At 41.9% G+C, this 18751-nt stretch overlaps 1 protein-coding gene across 1 annotated transcript in view; it reads left to right on the forward strand.

Annotated features, from left to right (window-relative positions):
* The window catches only part of LOC108797154 (dynein beta chain, flagellar outer arm-like), a 337005-nt gene that overhangs the window by 237625 nt on the left and 80629 nt on the right, over nucleotides 1-18751 (forward strand). Inside the window, exons 79-80 of the mRNA XM_018568726.1 lie at nucleotides 13173-14279; nucleotides 17896-18025. Coding sequence (XP_018424228.1) covers nucleotides 13173-14279; nucleotides 17896-18025 — 1237 coding nt within the window. The remainder of the gene's footprint in view (nucleotides 1-13172; nucleotides 14280-17895; nucleotides 18026-18751) is intronic.

The following is an 18751-nucleotide window of genomic DNA, read 5'->3' on the forward strand; positions in this document are numbered from 1 at the left end:
CTCCTTACTTCTCCCTTTCCAGTGGAAAGAAAAAAAACAAAACACTGAGGACATCTATCTCGATGCCTCACCAGTGACGAGCAAGTGAGGAACAGGGAGGCTCCTCTCCTCCCTGTCTCCTCCCTTCTCACTCCCTCCTCCACACATAGCTCGGTGACCGGGTTGGGGGGACGGGGCATCGGTGGGCTGGGGCGGTGCATCATCGGGCTGGGTACAGGGCGGGCAGGGGGAATGCCTCACCTAGCATGGACCTTACTGCATGTCACTGCTTTCCACCTTTCTGCCAACTTCACAAGAACCTCCATCTGCATCCAGTGCCCATAAAAAGGAGGACCCTCTCTCCACTGAACAGTATTTTTAAAAATAAATTTTTTAGATTGGCACATGTCTTCCATAGTGTTGCCCAGCTCCGAATGCACTTTGTTTGATAATCACTTGCCTATTAGCCTTGAAAATGGCCAGAATTGACATTCAAAATTCGCCCCCTATTGACTTCAATGGGTTCGGATTAAAGCTTGCAATTTTCAGGATTTACAATTCAGGCTCATAATCCTGACTATACCCTTTAGTGAGATTACTGAATTATTTCATATAGTTTCCTGAAAAATATTTGTTGTAGTTTAAAAAGCACATATATTTCCTCTTATTTTTAATGTGTATGTATAACCAATTTGTTTTTGTTTAGAGTGGTCAGGGTTTAGAACCCTTGTCAGCTTTTTATTGCTGTCTGCATCCCCCTGGCTAGATTAACCCTTGATTTGGCCTGGGGATCACTATCATTAGAAAGTGAAACACAGAAAGTGATGGGAGGTCTGCTATTATACATTTGTCGTTGGGTAGACAAGGGTAAATGGGTAAAGGGTAAATCTTTCAATGGAGACACCTGATCCACTGACAACGGTCTAAGAGCAGGTTTCCTCTCACTTTGTGGAGATTTCCTGTTTCATATCTGCAACAGGGCAATGTATGCATATTGTAGGAACAAAGGTATTCAGCAGGCTAATATATACTGTACATATACATAAAACATACTGTACATATATATATAAAATGTTCTGTCTTGGAGTACAAAAGTCACCTGCATTCTAGCACTGAAGGGTGCTAGACAGCAGGAGCCAGCTAGCATTCTTTGCTGCTAGGGAAGAGGTGGCTACTGCTGTCTAGTGTCTTTCTGTTGCTAGAATGCAGGTGGCTATTGCTGCCTAGTGTCCTTCATTCTTAGGACACAGGCAGCTATTGCCACCTAGCATCCTTCTGTTGCTAGGATGCATGCAGCGTATATTGTCTAGTAACCTTTTGTTGCTAGGACACAAGTGGCTATTGCTACCTAATGTCCTTCTTTTGCAAGAATGCAGACAGCTATTGCCACCTAGCATCCTTCTGTTGCTAGGACGCAGACAACGGTTACTACCTAAGGCCCTTTTGTTGCTAGGATGAAGATGGCTATTGCCGCCTGCCATCCTTTTGTTGCTAGGAAGCATGTGGGCACTGCCATCTATTTTTATGGTTGCTAGGATGCAGGTGACTATTTTCTTGCCTAGCAACCTTCTGTTACTATGATGCAGGTGGCTATTGGCACCTAGCGTTCTTCTGTTGCTAGGATGCAGGCAGCTATTTCCTATGCCCTAGCAACTAATAGGCTACATTATTGCTGAATACTTGAGCCTACATGTAGCATTGTAAGTTCAGAACACTGAGTGCATGAGCCCATAGACTTCTTCTAGGATTTAGAGAATCAACAGATTAACATCAAATATGTGACAGATTAACATCAACATGAAAGGGGTATTCTGACCCTTTTGTTGTATCACTAAAATTCAAAGCAAAAACATTTTTCAAAACAAGTACATGTGTTTCAGAGCTGTAGTACAATTTATACTTTCTCTTTCAGATCAAACCTGCATTTGTCTTACTAGCAAAATAACAATATGTCTTGTGAAAATGATTAACTATATCACGGTATTATTTATTCAAAAGACAATAAGGCTATTTGTTTATGGCTGGGCAAACACAATAGTGTCTAATGCTTTTTTTCCATTTACATCATAAATGATTTATGGGCTTTCTGTATTTGCTGTTTTAATTACCATATGAATATAAAGTGACACTGGGTAATTAGCTGCGTTATAATTGTCAGCTAAACAACATTCATCTAATGTACTACACTGGCTTTTGGTGGGTTTTTGTAAGTGAAAACTGTGTAGAACACAAAAGGAGATAACAGTTTTTCCTAGACCAGGACAACAAAACTCATGTTTTTCTGTTATGGCAGTTTATGTGGGCTGTGTTATATTTGTGTGAAGTATAGGGGTATTTTACATTGTTTATGTACTTAACTGGTTGTATTGATTTTGCATTTACTATAATTTATCTGTAGAAGCCAGAGGGCATTATCATGCGGAAGTCTCATAAATTATGTTTAGTCATTATCAAGCTTGTCTAATATGGCAGAGAACAATGTAAAATGGTTTATAGCCTATCGCAGCGCTGGCGAACCTATGGCACGTGTGCCACAGAAGGCACGCAGAGGCCCCTCTGGTGTCATGCGACCCTAGGTGCCGGTCAGGGCCCACTGTCACGTCTAAGGCCTGCCGGCAAACAGGGGACTTTTTTGTAACGAGCCAGCACTACACGAGCCCGCTCTCTGAGGACCCCTTGGTGGTGGTGTAAAACGGGGGGAAGAGATGGGGGGCAGCACTGGCCGGGCGGGAAGCCAGGGCCACCATGAGAAGCTGATGGAAGCTGCACAGCAGTTCTGGAACCAAGCCAGCGCTGTGAGCCTACACCTGCATCCTCCCGGGCACATATCTGCCCCGGCCACTGCACTCTACCTGCCAGCACCAAGGGGGCATCTTTGTATTTGGGGAGCCTAGGTGATGGGAATCTGTGGGCTGGAAGTGGGGGTGGGAGAGCAGCAGGAATGGGGGAAGCAGTGTCAGGGGGACAGGTGTCTTTGGGTTAGAAGTGGGGGTAGGAGAGCATCAGGGAGACAGGTGTCTGTGGGTTAGAAGTGGGGGTAGGAGAGCATCAGGGAAGGGGGAGCAGTGTCAGATGGACAGGTGTCTGTGGGCTGGAAGTGGGGGTGGGAGAGCAGCGGGTAAGGGAGAGCAGTGCCAGGGGGACAGGTGTCTGTGCGCTGGAAGTAGGGGTGGGAGAGCAGCGGGGAAGGGTGGTGCACTGCCAGGGGGACAACATGCTGTGTCGGGGTGCTACCTGGTGGTTTTCTGATGCCCACGGTGCAGATGTGTGTGTATGATATGCAATTATTGCTCCTGACCCTTGTACTCCACCTTATTTACCCCTGAACTCTGTCTTATTTACCCCTGAACTCTGCTATATTTACCCCTGACCTCTAAACTCTGCATTATTTACTCCTGACCCCTGTACGCTGCATTATTTAACCCTAAGTCATGTACTCTGCATTATTTAATCCTGAGCCCTGTACTCTTCTTTCTTTACTCTTGACCCCTGTACTCTGCGTTGTTTTCTCTTGACCCCTGCACTCTGCGTTGTTTGCTCTTGACCCCTGTACTCCGCATTATTTACTCCTGACTCCTGTACTCTGCATGATTTACTCCTGACCCCTGTACTCTGCATTATTTACTCCTGACCCCTGTACTCCGCATTATTTACTCCTGACTCCTGTACTCTGCATTATTTACTCATGACCCCTGCACTCTGCATTATTTACTCCTGACCACTGTACTCTGCATTATTTACTCCTGACCCCTGTACTCTGCATTATTTAATCCTGAGCCCTGTACTCTTCTTTCTTTACTCTTGACCCCTGTACTCTGCGTTGTTTTCTCTTGACCCCTGCACTCTGCGTTGTTTGCTCTTGACCCCTGTACTCCGCATTATTTACTCCTGACTCCTGTACTCTGCATTATTTACTCATGACCCCTGCACTCTGCATTATTTACTCCTGACCACTGTACTCTGCATTATTTACTCCTGACCCCTGTACTCTGCATTATTTACTCCTGACCCCTGTACTCCGCATTATTTACTCCTGACTCCTGTACTCTGCATGATTTACTCCTGACCCCTGTACTCTGCATTATTTACTCCGGCCTTCAGTACTCTGCATTATTTACTCCTTACCCCTGTACTCCGCATTTTTTACTCCTGACCCCTGTACTCCGCATTATTTACTCCTGACTCCTGTACTCTGCATTATTTACTTGTGACCCCTGTACTCTGCATTTTTTACTCCTGGCCCCAGCACTCTGCATTATTTAGTCCTGGCCTCTGCTATTTTATTGATTAGATGTGTAGTCCTCTATAGCTGATGGTACTATGAATTGTACTGCAATGTATTGCTGGGATTTGTAGTCCTCTATAGCTGATTGTATTATTCTGCATTTTATTGAGTTTGCGTGTCTTTATTGAGTTTGTGATGTGTGTGTTTTTTTAATGAGTGTGCAATTTGTGTGTTTTAATGCGATTGTGATATGTGTATGTCTAAAATAAATCATCAGTATTCAGATCTAACTGCAGGGTTGGCACTTTGAGATACATAGGTTGCTTTAGTGATCCAGTTTAGGCTTAAAAAGGTTTGCCATCACTGGCCTCCTACAGGAAGCAAATCAGGAATAATTTGAAACCTTAGAACTTGTACACTAAAATGTTGTTTATTTTCATAATGGACAGTGTTGTCACCCTGTTATGGGAAAGGGAAAAAATAATGAATCCTCTGAGAAAATCACCAGGTAATAAAATGTTATGGGGGGTGTAATCAGAAATACAAAAAACTGCTGTTTAAATGCTACTGACTGCAGCATATACAGTATGCAATTTTGCCATAATGCTTCCTTGGTGAGTAAAAGTATAATTTGCTATTGAAATATTAACATTTCTGGGTAATTCCACACATTTGAACAGTAGTGTATTTGTATAATATTATTACAATCTATACCTAGAAAATCCAACATTTGAAACAATTTACATAAAGTACTAAGATTTAGATTTTGTTGAACATGTCTATATGTATATGTAAAAGAAATATAAATTACAATAGTTACATAGTTACATAGTATTTGAGGTTGAATAAAGAAACCGCTGTCCTAAAGGCGCGCAATAGGTATTGTCAGCAGTGGCTAACGTTAGATGCAGTGGAGTTCTATTTTCCCACACTCTGTTGTTCTTTCTAAGTGATGACTGTAGTACACTCAAAAGCTACTGGGGAACATGTAGAAATGTTAGTGGGTACAAAATCATATTTATGAATTCAATTGGGTGATTTACAAATTCCTTTTCAAAGGAATTTTACTTTAGCTTAGCGAATACAGTGTAAATTCACTTTGCAAAGAATGCCCAATTGTGAGCAAGTAAAAATATGGGTAATGGGATGTCAGCAGGGCGTTACTTCATGCACAAAACTAAGCAAAAGTTATCTTGTAAAGTGAAAATTGCTTTGCAGTGAACAGCCTATTTCGGGACAATTTGTCTCTGTCGCCCTGAGAAAGGGGACTCTGCGTGGCCCCGAAACGTTGGCTGAATGACACTTGTGACATGTTATTTCAGTAAAAGCAGAAATACTTCACACTTTCAAGTTGAGTGCCCGTGATCTTCATTCTTCATATATGAAACAAAGTACATTGTGCATCACTTCTGTTAGAGCAGTCCTTGTTAATATTGTAGCTTTTCAGGATACAGATTACATTTTATGGAAACCTCTTATACTACGCACAGTTTATGTGCAGAATTATTTGCAAATTGTGTGGCTAACCACTTTTTTAATTGCTTATGGATAGAGATACAGTATATATTCATTATTGGGCCATAATCCTAAGATAAAAGGAACTTTACATTTTATCACTTGTGGTTGAAGAAACTGTTAAACTATTTTACATGAATCTGTATGCAACCCTCTGTGGTTTAGATTTTCCACACATTTCTTAAGCGTGCTAGAAATAGCCTACGATAATGCAAAACATATTAGCATTCATTCACATAAGTGAATTATAGTAGCACACAGTAAAACTATCATATTTCAACACTTTATGCATATTAATGGACTGGTATATGCATATAAATTACATTCTGAATGGAGCCCAAAGCACATATACCGTAAAAAAACAAACAAACAAAAAATGCACCTGCGTTATAGTGCACCACAATACAAACACAAAAATTTCCCAACACATTTGCCAGCTAGCCTTCAACAAATAACAAATTACACTGTATCAGACTTTGTGTTCAAAACAGAGGTTTTAGTTGCAAAACCTTTGGAAAACATGTGGAGGCCACACTGCCTCATCCAGGCTCCTCTGTGTAGTGTTGCCACCATAACACTGTGAATTGGTCCTCAGTGTCAATTAAAAGGAAAGTGTGAACATGAATTTGAATGTGTTGTCATGACAAGTGTGCATATGTTTAGATGTACATGTCTATCTTCCCACAAAAGCCAGCAATATGTGTGAAGATGGTGGTAGTTTTGGTTATTCATGAACTTCTGGGCATGGACTGTTCAGAGGTAAAACAAGGGTTCAGTGTGGGATAATAACATCAGTGTATGTACACCCAGGGTGGGACAGCAGTATTATAATAATGAGCTACCGTGTTTCCCCGAAAATAAGACACTGTCTTATATTATTTTTTTGCCTCCAAAAAACACACTATGTCTTATTTTCAGGGGATGTCTCATTTCTTTTTTTTTTTTTTACTGTGCAACAAAATGTACAACAATCCAAACGTTATCTGGTATCACAACGCCTGTCACAGTAACTGGCGCTATAGAGGAAGTATCTGCTAATGGGGCTCTGCTCCCTCCGCTGCTGCAGCCTTGCTTTCTACAGCGCTGGCATGCTTTGCCATCAGGGACAGCGGTACCAGCGGTGCAGCAGTGGGGACATGAGACAGTGGACAATGCAGTAAAGTATGGTACCATTTACCGGTACACAATACAGTACAGTACCATTACATTAAGCAGTGCCTTCGGGGGGACAGCAGTTGGTGAAGTATGGTACTGGAGAGCTCCCTGTCACTGCACTGGCCGGAGGGAGTCCCCTGTCATCCCCTTAATACAGTATGTCCCTGCAGGCTGATACCATCTCTCCTGCTCTCAAGTTCCCCCTCACATGCTACCGCCAAACTGGGTCTTATTTTCGGGGTAGGTCTTATATTACAGGAATCTTGAAAATTTTTACTTTTGGGGTAGGTCTTATTTTCGTGGAAACAGGGTACATGGAATGTGAAAGGAGCTTTTAAAGGATTGATTCCAGATTCCCAAGTATTGTATGTTTCCTCACAGAGTAGGCTAAATTTGTTATGTAAGTTCAGAATATATAAATAAAAAGAAGGAGGTGGCAGATGAAGGCCAAGCTATCCATCCATTTGATACATCAAGTGTATACCCCACCCTATTTATTTCAAATAGCTGCCCTCAGAACAGTTAATTTAACGGCATTCTCTGTGTACTTGTCCGCAATATGGAGGTGCTGTAAAGTAATAGCTTTATAAGATTTACCACATTGTGTCTTTTTAAGGTGGAAAAATAATTGTGTCAGTCTTTTTCAATGGTAAATCAGCAATGGGCTCTGAAGGACACAGAATAGGAGCTTACATTATATAGATGCTATTGAGATAGTAACATATAAAACAGGCTCTACACAGCACATTAATACACAAAAGTAAACTGATAAAGTGTAAATTATTTAAATCCATTAAACAAAAAAAAATAGAAAATGAACTGCATGATAAAATATAATTTTCAAAATATAGTGTACAAAATATTGTGTACAGAGGCAAAAATGAAGTCTTTAGTAATGTACAAACCTTGTTCTGATACTGTTTAGCAGGACTTGAGCCACACCATTCCAGATTTCAGAGGATGTTACCTGCTTTTCTTGTTGTAGGTCATGATCATGTGATAAATTCATAGACTACTCAGTTGTAGCTATCCTCCCATACTGTTTCAGAGTGAGTCCAGGGAGTGTTGATGAGTAATGCAACATGAATCTGTTGCACAATAAAATACAATAATGAATATTTTAGTAACTGATAGGGAGCTGTTCTTTTATTTATTAATTTTGTAAAGCCCATACTGAACAGTGTTTACAGCTTATTATTTGTATACTATTCTTTCATAATACCTTCACTTCAGTAGTAAAACACTTAAAAAGAAACAGAGTTGCTCAGTTGTGGGTAGAAGTTATTATCAATCTCCACTTCCACTCCAGTCACAATTACTCCCTGTGTTCGGGGGAATAAAGCCATAGAAATAGTTACATATCTCTCAGTGGGATAGGAAATGCACAACTCATGCCGCAACTTGCATTCTATAAAATAAATTTGTGACGCTCTTAGATGTCAACTTGACCCAACCGAGATATTTAAGAGAGTCACACATTGCCTATAATGGTATACGAAGGCTAAAAGAAGAAATACAGATTGCTCTGTTGAGTTTTACATAGTATTTGAGGTTGAATAAAGACATATGTCCATCAAGTTCAACCTATTGTGTGTATGTGTATGGTCCTACTGATTTGCGCGTATGTATAGGTCCCTGTTTGTTCTTATTATTAAAAGTACTTGTGCCCCTGTATATTACGGTCTCTGAGGAAATCGTCCAATCGCCTCTTGAATGATGCCAAACTCTCAGCCGAAATCACAGCATGTGGCAGCGAATTCCAGACCCTGACTGATCTAACTGAGAAGAAACCCCCTTCTCCCCTTGCGCTGAAATTTTTTCTCCACTAGTTTTAGGTGGTGGCCTCTCGTCCTTGTCATGGAGTTAATTGTAAAAAGTTTCCTGCTAATGTTGCTATTTTTTCATGTAAACATTTTGTACATGCAAATCATGTCCCCTTTTAATCTCCTTACTTCCAATGAGAACATGTTTAAATTTAGTAGCCTGTTCTCATAGCTCAGGTCGTCCATCCCCTTTACGAGTTTGGTCGCCCTTCTCTGGACTCTTTCCAGTTCAAGAACATCCTTTCTGTTCACTGGTGCCCAAAACTGGACCGCATACTCCAGATAAGGCCGAACCAGTGATCTATAAAGTGGCACAATTATAGACTTGTCCCTGCTGAACATTCCACTTTTAATACAGGACAGGACCCTACTAGCATTGCTTACCGCAGCCTGACACTGTGAGCTATTATTCAGTCTGTGGTCTACAATCACCCCCAAATCTGTTTCCCTTTCGGACTTCCCGAGCAGAGCTCCCGTTAATGTGTAATTCGCTTTCTTATTTTTAACCCCAAAGTGCATTACTTTACATTTATCTACATCAAACCGCATCTGCCATGTAGTTGCCCACTACCCTATTTTATCTAGATCCCCCTGTGATGTTATAGCGTCTGATTCAGTGTCTATTACCCTCCCGATTTTAGTATCATCAGCAAACACTGAAACATGGCTGTTTACCCCCTCCCCAATATCGTTAATGAAAAGGTTAAATAGCATGGGATCTAGCACAGAACGCCGCTCATGACCCTAGCCCAATCAGAGAATGTGCCATTTATCGATACTCTTTGTACCCGTTCCTGTAGCCAGTTTTCTATCCATGTACACACTATTTCGTCTATGCCCATAGACCTCAGCTTGTGTAGTAAACGTATATGTGGTACTGTATCAAATGCTTTAGCAAAGTACAAATATACCACATCCACTGGCCTCCCTTCATCCAGATCTCTACTTACTCCTCCGTAAAAAGTTAGCAAGTTAGTCTGACAGGAACGGTCTTTCCTAAATCCATGCTGGTTGTCCTTTACTATGCCATTATCCTGAACAAATTCTACTGAGTGGTCTTTGATCATACCCTCTAACATCTTGCACACTACCGATATAAGGCTAACAGGTCTGTAGTTCCCCGCATCTGGACCCTTTTTTGAATATTGGAACTACCGCAGCCCTCCGCCAGTCGCTTGGCACTCTGCCAGTCATTATGGAATCTTTAACAATTATGAATAATGGTCCCGCTATCATCTGGCTTAGTTCTTTGAGTACCTTGGGGTGTAGATTATCTGGTCCTAATGCTTTATTTGCATTAAGTAGTTTGAGTCTGTTTTGTATCTCGGTTTCTGTCAACCACTGTGGAATATTTTGAGACGAACTATGTGCGTTCCTATGTTTAATATGTTTAAAATGATGAGAAAAAGGTATTCAATGTCTTGGCCCTTTCCCTGTCGTTTGTGACCAACTCCCCGTTATCATCCATTATTGGGCCTATCTGCTCCTTTCTTACTCTTTTGCTGTTTATGTACTGGTAAAAATTTGGGGGATTCTTTTTACTAACTGTGGCGATATGTTTTTCACACTCTATTTTAGCTGCCCGAATTATTTTCTTGCATCTTTTGTTACATTCTTTATAGTTATTGAATGCCAATGCGGTCCCCTCCATCTTATATTTTATAAATGCCACTCTCTTGTGCTTGATGAGTTGCTTTACCAATTTTATTTATCCATACAGGCTTAGTTTTTGATCTTTTAATTTTGTTCCCCAATGGTATACACTTGGTAATAGCCTTTTGTAATGTGGTCTTAAAACATTCCCATTTCTGTTCAGTGCTCAGTTCCAGAAATACATTTTCCCATTTGATTTCACTCATTAGCTGGCGTCGCTTAACAAAGTTAGCCTTCCTGAAGTTTAGGGTTTTTGTCCAACCATCCGACTTCCCTTTTCTATACCCAATATTGAAGGTAATCACATAGTGATCACTGTTGTACAGTTTTTCCGCAATTGCAATATCCTCAATTAACTCCCCATTATTAGAAATGATTAAATCTATAGACTTCTAACTCCAGAAATATGAAAATAGTTGTGAGAGTGATATGCTTCAACACACAGCCATTAATGAATTTATATATTGTATATTACTTTCCTTACCTGAATTTTACCTGAACTTTTTATCTCTCGGTGCTCTGTATACTTTCAATAGGGACATGGCTAATGGTGACCCAAAGCAAAACATGAACTAGAAAACCATGAAGGTCCTTGATATTTATATTTTAATGCAATATATTGTTACAGTGTTTCTAAAAGCAAACATTTTTTTATTTTACATATTGTTTATTGACATTTTAAATATAAATTTCATTATGCAGCAAATATAATGATTACAATAGGATATAGGATGACTGGATGCTTGGTATGAATGTCATACATGCAGTTAGTGGAGGGGTGGCAGATCACACCGCTCTCCTCCACTCACTGCTCTCCATCCTGACACAGGAGATGGAGCCGGGAGGTGTGAGAGGAGAGCTCTGCCTCCTGTGACAGATCACAGCTGTCACCGCCCAGCGCCGCTCTCCATCCTGACACAGGAGGCCAAGCCAAGAGGTGTGAGAGGAGAGCTCGGTCTCCGGCAATGATGACAGCTGTCACCCCAACAACTCAGCATCCTGAAAGCTTCTCTCCTCCCCACTGGACGGCAGCGCTGCATCAGAAGACACACAGACCGGCGCCCAGCGGGGAGAAGAGAAGCTAGGGATACACTGAATTTTAGGCAGCATTTTCGGTCATCATGGCACTTTTTGTATTTTTCTGAAAAACCCAAGATGTTTCGGTGCATCCCTAGTTATTAGGGAATGGGAATGAACAATTAAGGCTAACTAGATGGCTATATGAATATTATCTAAACCCTGTCTCCTCAGGAAAAACTTGTTTGATTCCTGTGGATAAAGTGACCTTTGCTGCTGTTCATTCATTCATGGCACTAGAATCTTCTCTCTTTGACAAAAGTTGATCTAACTGACACTCACAGATAGCATTGCTGCCAATTACTGCCAAATTAGCTGAAATTTGATCAGTGTGTACCCAGCTTAAGTCACAGTTGGCGTTTACACTTTATAGCAATCTATAGGCGTCCTATTAAGCACAAGCCTTGGTAAATCCTTTTTGATAGATTACACCATCTTACTATAAGTAAAGGTGGTGACATCAGTCCCTCAAATGGAACCTGCTATGAGAGAAATACCCATGGTGCCACTTCTGACCCTCTTCTGAAAACTCTATATACTAGGGTATCGTACCAGTCCTATAACTTCACCACTTAGTGAGTGCCTGTGCTAGTACAAATATGCAGTTTGAGAATTCTGACTTTACAAACCTGTGTGGGCTCTGAAATACTGCTAGAGGATCAATGTGACAGCTGAGTTGCAAGGTTTTTTTGGATGGGGTCAGGAATCATTGTATTGTAACGCCACCGCCGTAGACCTTAATGGTAGGGACCCAGCCGCTTCTCGAGTCCGCCGCTGCGTTCCACGGTGGAACGCGCGCTCGTCACTTCCGGGTTCAAAGGCCGGGTGCGTTCCACCTTGGAACGCGGAAGTGGGCCGATCTGTTCGGCGGCTCCTCCCCAAACAGTTGCAGCCCTACATAGACGCCCAGACGAGACAGCATGGGGTTCCACTATTGATCCAGAACGCCTGCTGTCCCCTGGGACCCTTCAATGCCTCCAGCTTACTGCTGCCCGCTACCTCTTCCGGAACCGGACCTCCTAAGGACCCACAGCTCTCCACCTCCACTCTACCCTCAAAACCGCAAGTATTTGGTGCACTTGCACAACGATCAGTAGTGACTGTATAGGATACCAACTTATGCAAATAGGATTGTTACTTGATTGGAACCTGGATCATTGCTATACTATTGTGACCCTCTCCCACCTGCTACCCAGTATTTCCCTGTTACATAGGTGCTCAGGGGTAGGGCTTATGAAGTAATAACCCCACTCTAAACCGCACATTTAGTTTAAAATAAGGCTGTGATGCAAGAAACCCTAACTCTCTGTTAATTAGAGAGTGAAACCAGGGTTTCACTGACTGAGAAGCCTCCGCAGTTGCGATCCACACCCCTCCATCCACAACAGGCGTGACATAACTTCAAGCACCTACTTCAACAAAGCATTTCTCAGGACTCAACCTCTCTTCCCGCTGGTCTCAACCGCGACTCCGAGGGCTTGTACCTCAACAACGGCAAGTACTACGTGCCTCCTACAATGCAAACCTTAGTGATCAAGCAACACCATGACTGCCCCTTGGCTGGACATCCTGGAGTCTCGAAGACACTTGACCTTGTAAAAAGGAACTTCTGGTGACCTGGTATGGCAAAAACTATACATGAATATGCAAAACATGCGCTATCAACAAACACTCAAGAAGACCTCCCTACGGGTTGCTTACCTCCTTACCTATTCCCAATAGACCCTGGGAGGCCGTCTCCCTAGACTTTATAGTCGACCTTCCTATGTCCGATGGTGCCAACACCATCATGGTCACAGTCGACATGCTAACAAAAATGGCCCATTTCACCCCCTTGAAAAAATTACCAACCTCCAAAGAGACTGCACAAACCTTCATCACCCAAATACTTAAGCTACATGGATTGCCTTCTCGGATCATCTCTGATAGGGGGAGCCAGTTCATTTCTCGTTTCTGGAAAACCCTGTGTGATACATTACAGATCGACCATCGCATGTCCACTGCTTATCACCCCCAAACCAACGGGCAAACGGAACGTGTTAACCAATCCCTCGAGCAGTACCTCAGATGCTATTGCACACATCTCCATGATGACTGGTCCCAGGTTCTGCCTCTCGCCGAATTTGCATACAACAATGCTACCAGTTCATCTACCCAACTATCTCCATTCTACGCTAATTATGGCTTCCACCCGAAATCTCTGCCCACGTCTTCGCTGCCAAGCAATGTTCCCTCATTGGAGGACTACCTCTCCACCTTACAGAAGACCTCAGGGATTCTTCGGTCCAACCTCGAAGCAGCACAGGAAAAACAGAAGCGCTATTACGATACCCGCAGAACAGCCCCTCCTACGTACCACGTTGGTGACATGGTGTGGCTCTCCGCCAGGAACCTACGACTTAAAGTTCCCTCACGGAAACTAGGCCGGCAGTTCGTTGGTCCCTTCCCAATCGAGAAGGTGATCAATGCGAATGCTGTTCGTCTGACACTACCCCCAGATTGGAAGACACACCCCTCGTTCCATGTTTCGCTCCTTAAACCCTTCAGGCCAAACCCATTTCCAGAGAGAAGACCACCTCCGGCTCCTCCGGTTGACATACAGGGTGAGGTTGAGTTCAAGGTCGAGCGGATACTCGACTCAAGGAAGAGAGGTTCTTCTCTTCAATACTTGATAAGATGGAGAGGTTATGGGGCTCAGGATGACTCTTGGGGGGACTCAGCTGACGTCCATGCTCCTCGACTAATTCGTGTTTTCCACCGTAGGTACCCTGATCGGCCAGCTCCGGCTGGGAACCCCGGGGGTGTTCCCTTGAGGAGGGGGTCCTGTAACGCCACCGCCATAGACCTTAATGGTAGGGACCCAGCCGCTTCTCGAGTCCGCCGCTGCGTTCCACGGTGGAACGCACGCTCATCACTTCCGGGTTCGAAGGCCGGGTGCATTCCACCTTGGAACGCGGAAGTGAGCCGATCTGTTCGGCGGCTCCTCCCCAAACAGTTGCAGCCCTATATAGACGCCCAGACGAGACAGCATGGCGTTCCACTATTGAGCCAGAACGCCTGCTGTCTCCTGGGACCCTTCAATGCCTCCAGCTTACTGCTGCCCGCTACCTCTTCCGGAACCGGACCCCCTAAGGACCCACAGCTCTCCACCTCCACTCTACCCTCAAAACCGCAAGTATTTGGTGCACTTGCACAACGATCAGTAGTGACTGTATAGGATACCAACTTATGCAAATAGGATTGTTACTTGATTGGAACCTGGATCATTGCTATACTATTGTGACCCTCTCCCACCTGCTACCCAGTTTTTCCCTGTTACATAGGTGCTCAGGGGTAGGGCTTATGAAGTAATAACCCCACTCTAAACCGCACATTTAGTTTAAAATAAGGCTGTGATGCAAGAAACCCTAACTCTCTGTTAATTAGAGAGTGAAACCAGGGTTTCACTGACTGAGAAGCCTCCGCAGTTGCGATCCACACCCCTCCATCCACAACAGGCGTGACATGTATTTACTTCTTTAATAACAGGTTCCATTTAAAGGATATCTAAACCCAAGATCAAAAATTGAATATATTGCAGCTTACCAGTCCTTAGATGAAGTGGCTTCATTAGTGTTTATTTTTTAGGATTGGAACATTTCACAAGTACAGAAAATACCTGTTGATCTTGCAAGAAATTCAATGTCTTTGCCACTTCCTGTTAGCTGAACTGAATGTTATCTTTCTATTGTAAACTGCTCATCAGGATTGGTAACCTGGCACTATATAAATTCTGTAAAAAATTAGTAATAATAATCTCCTTATCTCCCATGTAATAAGGACAAACAAAAACAGACATGTTAGTTGTCCAGTCTGGGTAACAACCATGGCTTCCTCCATAGTGCATTGAGAAAGTTAAGCTACCCAAGGACAAGAAGTGTGTTATTTACAGGATATCTAGGTGACTATAAAGGGGAAACACGCCTGAAAAGCTGTAATATATTTCAAATTCTGGGGGTGTAGATACCTTTTTATTCATGGGGTAAATTATTATAGGGCATAGCTTTTATGGGAATACACTGGACAGTGTTCTTTCAAAGTGTTGTATAAATTATTTTAGTGATTGTGTATGTAAAAAAAATGCCTAGTCAAATGTGACACATTCCTAGCTATTTTAAAATGTTAACAAGTAAGCCAGAATATTTTACTTCAAAAAACACTTTGGAGTAGTAAACGCATAACTTTCACACAAGTGGTTGAACTATATAACACGGAGTACAGTTGAATAAAGTACCTTGAAGAAACTCATTGTACCACAAAGGAAAAAGTGATTTCCACTTTTATTGCTCCTTTGAGGCAAGTAGATTCAGTAGAATAAGAGGAAGGTAAAATAAATTTGACCGTAATTGTGTAATCATTGAGTTATCTGAAAAGTGCAGCCTCTAGCAAACTTCAGGGTGTGCTGCAGAACTAATAATAATACTTAGTGGAGAGCTTAGAAAATGTCTGTATGTGAAACACTCACATACCGCTTGTCATTGGCAATTGTTCAACAGGATACAGTCATAAATGAGCTATATTAAATGACGATTTCAAAGAAGTTTTCCTATATCACTGTAAAGCCACATAACTATACAAGCTACTTATCTGATGAAAATGCTGTATATCTAATATTTTGATTTGCATTTGTTTAACATTTAAATGAAAGGAAATGTCTGATCTTAGTTACTGTAATTTATGCAAACACAACTTGTTGAGTTTTAATACGCTGCCCAGCAAGAATCTGAATATTCAGTTATAAATTATTGTGATTGTGTAGCTTTACTTGTCTTACAATCATATTTGCCCCTGTTTTTAGCTTTCAGCTTCATACTCTTTGTTTGAGCCTGTCACTTCGAATTACCAGTCCAACAGTTACCTAGAGTCCAACAGCTACTGCCCAACGTCCTATCTGTCAACTTTCCCACCTAATACACAGGGGTTGATTTACTAAGGCAGTAGAATTTTGTTCTGCATATCATTGGATATATAAAGTAAATAGAGGCTTATTGGACAAAGAAAACTTTCTACTTCTTAAGTTAATCAATCCCGCTGTCTCCTAGGTCTCCTAGAGTGCACATACCAGTGTTAAATAACAGAGCTATTTAGATAAAAGGGTATGTAGACACATGTAATATGTTAATACATTTTATTAGAAAAATATAATTCCATAAAAACCTTTTTACATATAATTATACAAAACATAAAACATTAAGTTGGGTCACAATGTTTCCAAGTGCTGAGGGATAACCTACACACATACTGGGCCATCTTTCTATTTTCTTATCATATTTCATTAACCATTAAGTACTCCCAGTGAATTTCATAAGACCCTAATAGTCCGCTTCCTCAGGGGACCTTCAGATAGTCATAAAACATCATCTCTTAAAATTCATTATTTGCAGATGTGAATAGCATATACCCAGAATGTAACTCAAAAACACTCCCCACACGCAGGGCCGCTGTTGGCTTCCCCATTGCTCCGCTATCGATCAGAGAGAGAGATTCAGGGGCTGATCTCTTCTCCGATCACTGGACCCGGAATTGATGTGCATTATGTCACTTCCGGTGTCACTGTTTACATTATCCGGCTCTTAGAGTCAGGGGAAGAAGCTAGGGAAGCAGATCTCTGCATCCTCAGCTTCTTTGGGGTCCATAGGTGACAGGGGTCTAAAAGACCCCTGATGTCTCCATAAAGAGGACCTGTCACACCCTATCTTGTTAGCCCCCTATGTGATAGCAATAAGGTTAGTGTAAAAAGTAAAAAAGTGCAAGGTTTTCGGGGGCATGCAGGGTCCCTTCATTAGGCTCAATGTTGAGCCTGTTGAAGGGGACCCTGCGTGGCCCTGAAACATTGTGCTTTAATAAGACAACATGCATGAATAAAGAACACACGGTTTTGAATACCACTTTAGGGTGTGCCGTTGACATTCTTTGCTATCTGTTTGACTACGCGGCGCCGTCCACGGTCATTGCAGCACCCTTCCTCTCATCAGAGGGGCATGCGGTAAGGAGTGCGTCAGTATCCTCATGTTGCTTATCAACCTAAACACCATTTTCATTTCACTCCAGTTGCCACATTGCAGACATACAACAGGGAAATCTCTGAGAAGCGAGCATTAATGCAGTACATGCAGGAGCAGAAATATTCTACCATGCTGCTATTGCACTCCTGTGACAATGCTTACTATGATACATGTTTATATAGTAAATAGTTTTTTTATATGCCACCAAACAACCGCTAAAGGAACACAAATTAAAATACATCCTCTAAGAGCCACTGGATAAATCTAGCAGCTGGGACATCTTGTTAATACTCGTTTATTAATTGTTTATTAATGTCATATAGTGCATTCCTTAAAAAAAACCTTTCCTTACAAGTATTTGAGTGAATTTTAGGGTAATAAAATCTGGTTAAACTAATACATTTGTTTGCTGTGTTTTCTACAGATGCCATGCCAGATTCCAAAACCCAATTACTCACCAGCATGACTTACCCAAGCACCTCCATTCTATCTTCAGTTCAGATGATGAATATAATGGATCAATTAACCCAAGCTGTATACCAAGTTATAAATGAGTGAGTATTCTCTCTCTCTCTCTCTCTCTCTCTCTCTCTCTCTATATATATATATATATAGCTAAAGCCGACTGTACTAACAATTCCTGTTGTATTCCTAAGATCATTCATTGTACCTCTGTGGATTCCCTGGATACTGTGTCCGGGCTGCATACTGGCAATTGTTTTTGGGCCAGGATAGCACTAAGACTGGCCCACTTCTGGTGCTAAATCTGGGCTATGCCAGAAGGCTGTGGAAATATTTGTTAAATGAAAGGGTGAGGTTTCAAGTATATGTAAACCCAGTTGCTAAATTCTTCAAATCTGCAGGTCTCAACAAAAAACACCAGTTATATAAAGAAAAAAAAATTAATATGTTATTCTGCTTTAAGGTAATACCTGGTAGTCCTTTCAGGATTATCATTGTTTAGGCAATTCCTTTTATAGTGTGACAATGCTTTGTGTCTGCCTCTTAATTGTTCTCCTGCATTATCAACGCATTACATGGGCTTCTGAAGAAGACTACCAGCAGCCTTGTTGACAAACCTAGCTCAAACTAGCACAATATGCCCTGAGAAATGACAGACCGCAGTTGCTATATTGCTGACATATAGACAGGAAGTGGCTGGAAAGAGACTGCAGAACATCAGAATTGCTGATATGCAACAATGGATGAAAAAAGATGAAAGCTGTTATTGAAAAATTATATTAAAAAATGCCAGTTGTTTAAGATACACTGTGCTAAGT

The sequence above is a fragment of the Nanorana parkeri genome, unplaced genomic scaffold (assembly GCF_000935625.1).
Source record: "Nanorana parkeri isolate BGI_ZX_2015 unplaced genomic scaffold, ASM93562v1 scaffold1235, whole genome shotgun sequence".
Classification (NCBI taxonomy): domain Eukaryota; kingdom Metazoa; phylum Chordata; class Amphibia; order Anura; family Dicroglossidae; genus Nanorana; species Nanorana parkeri.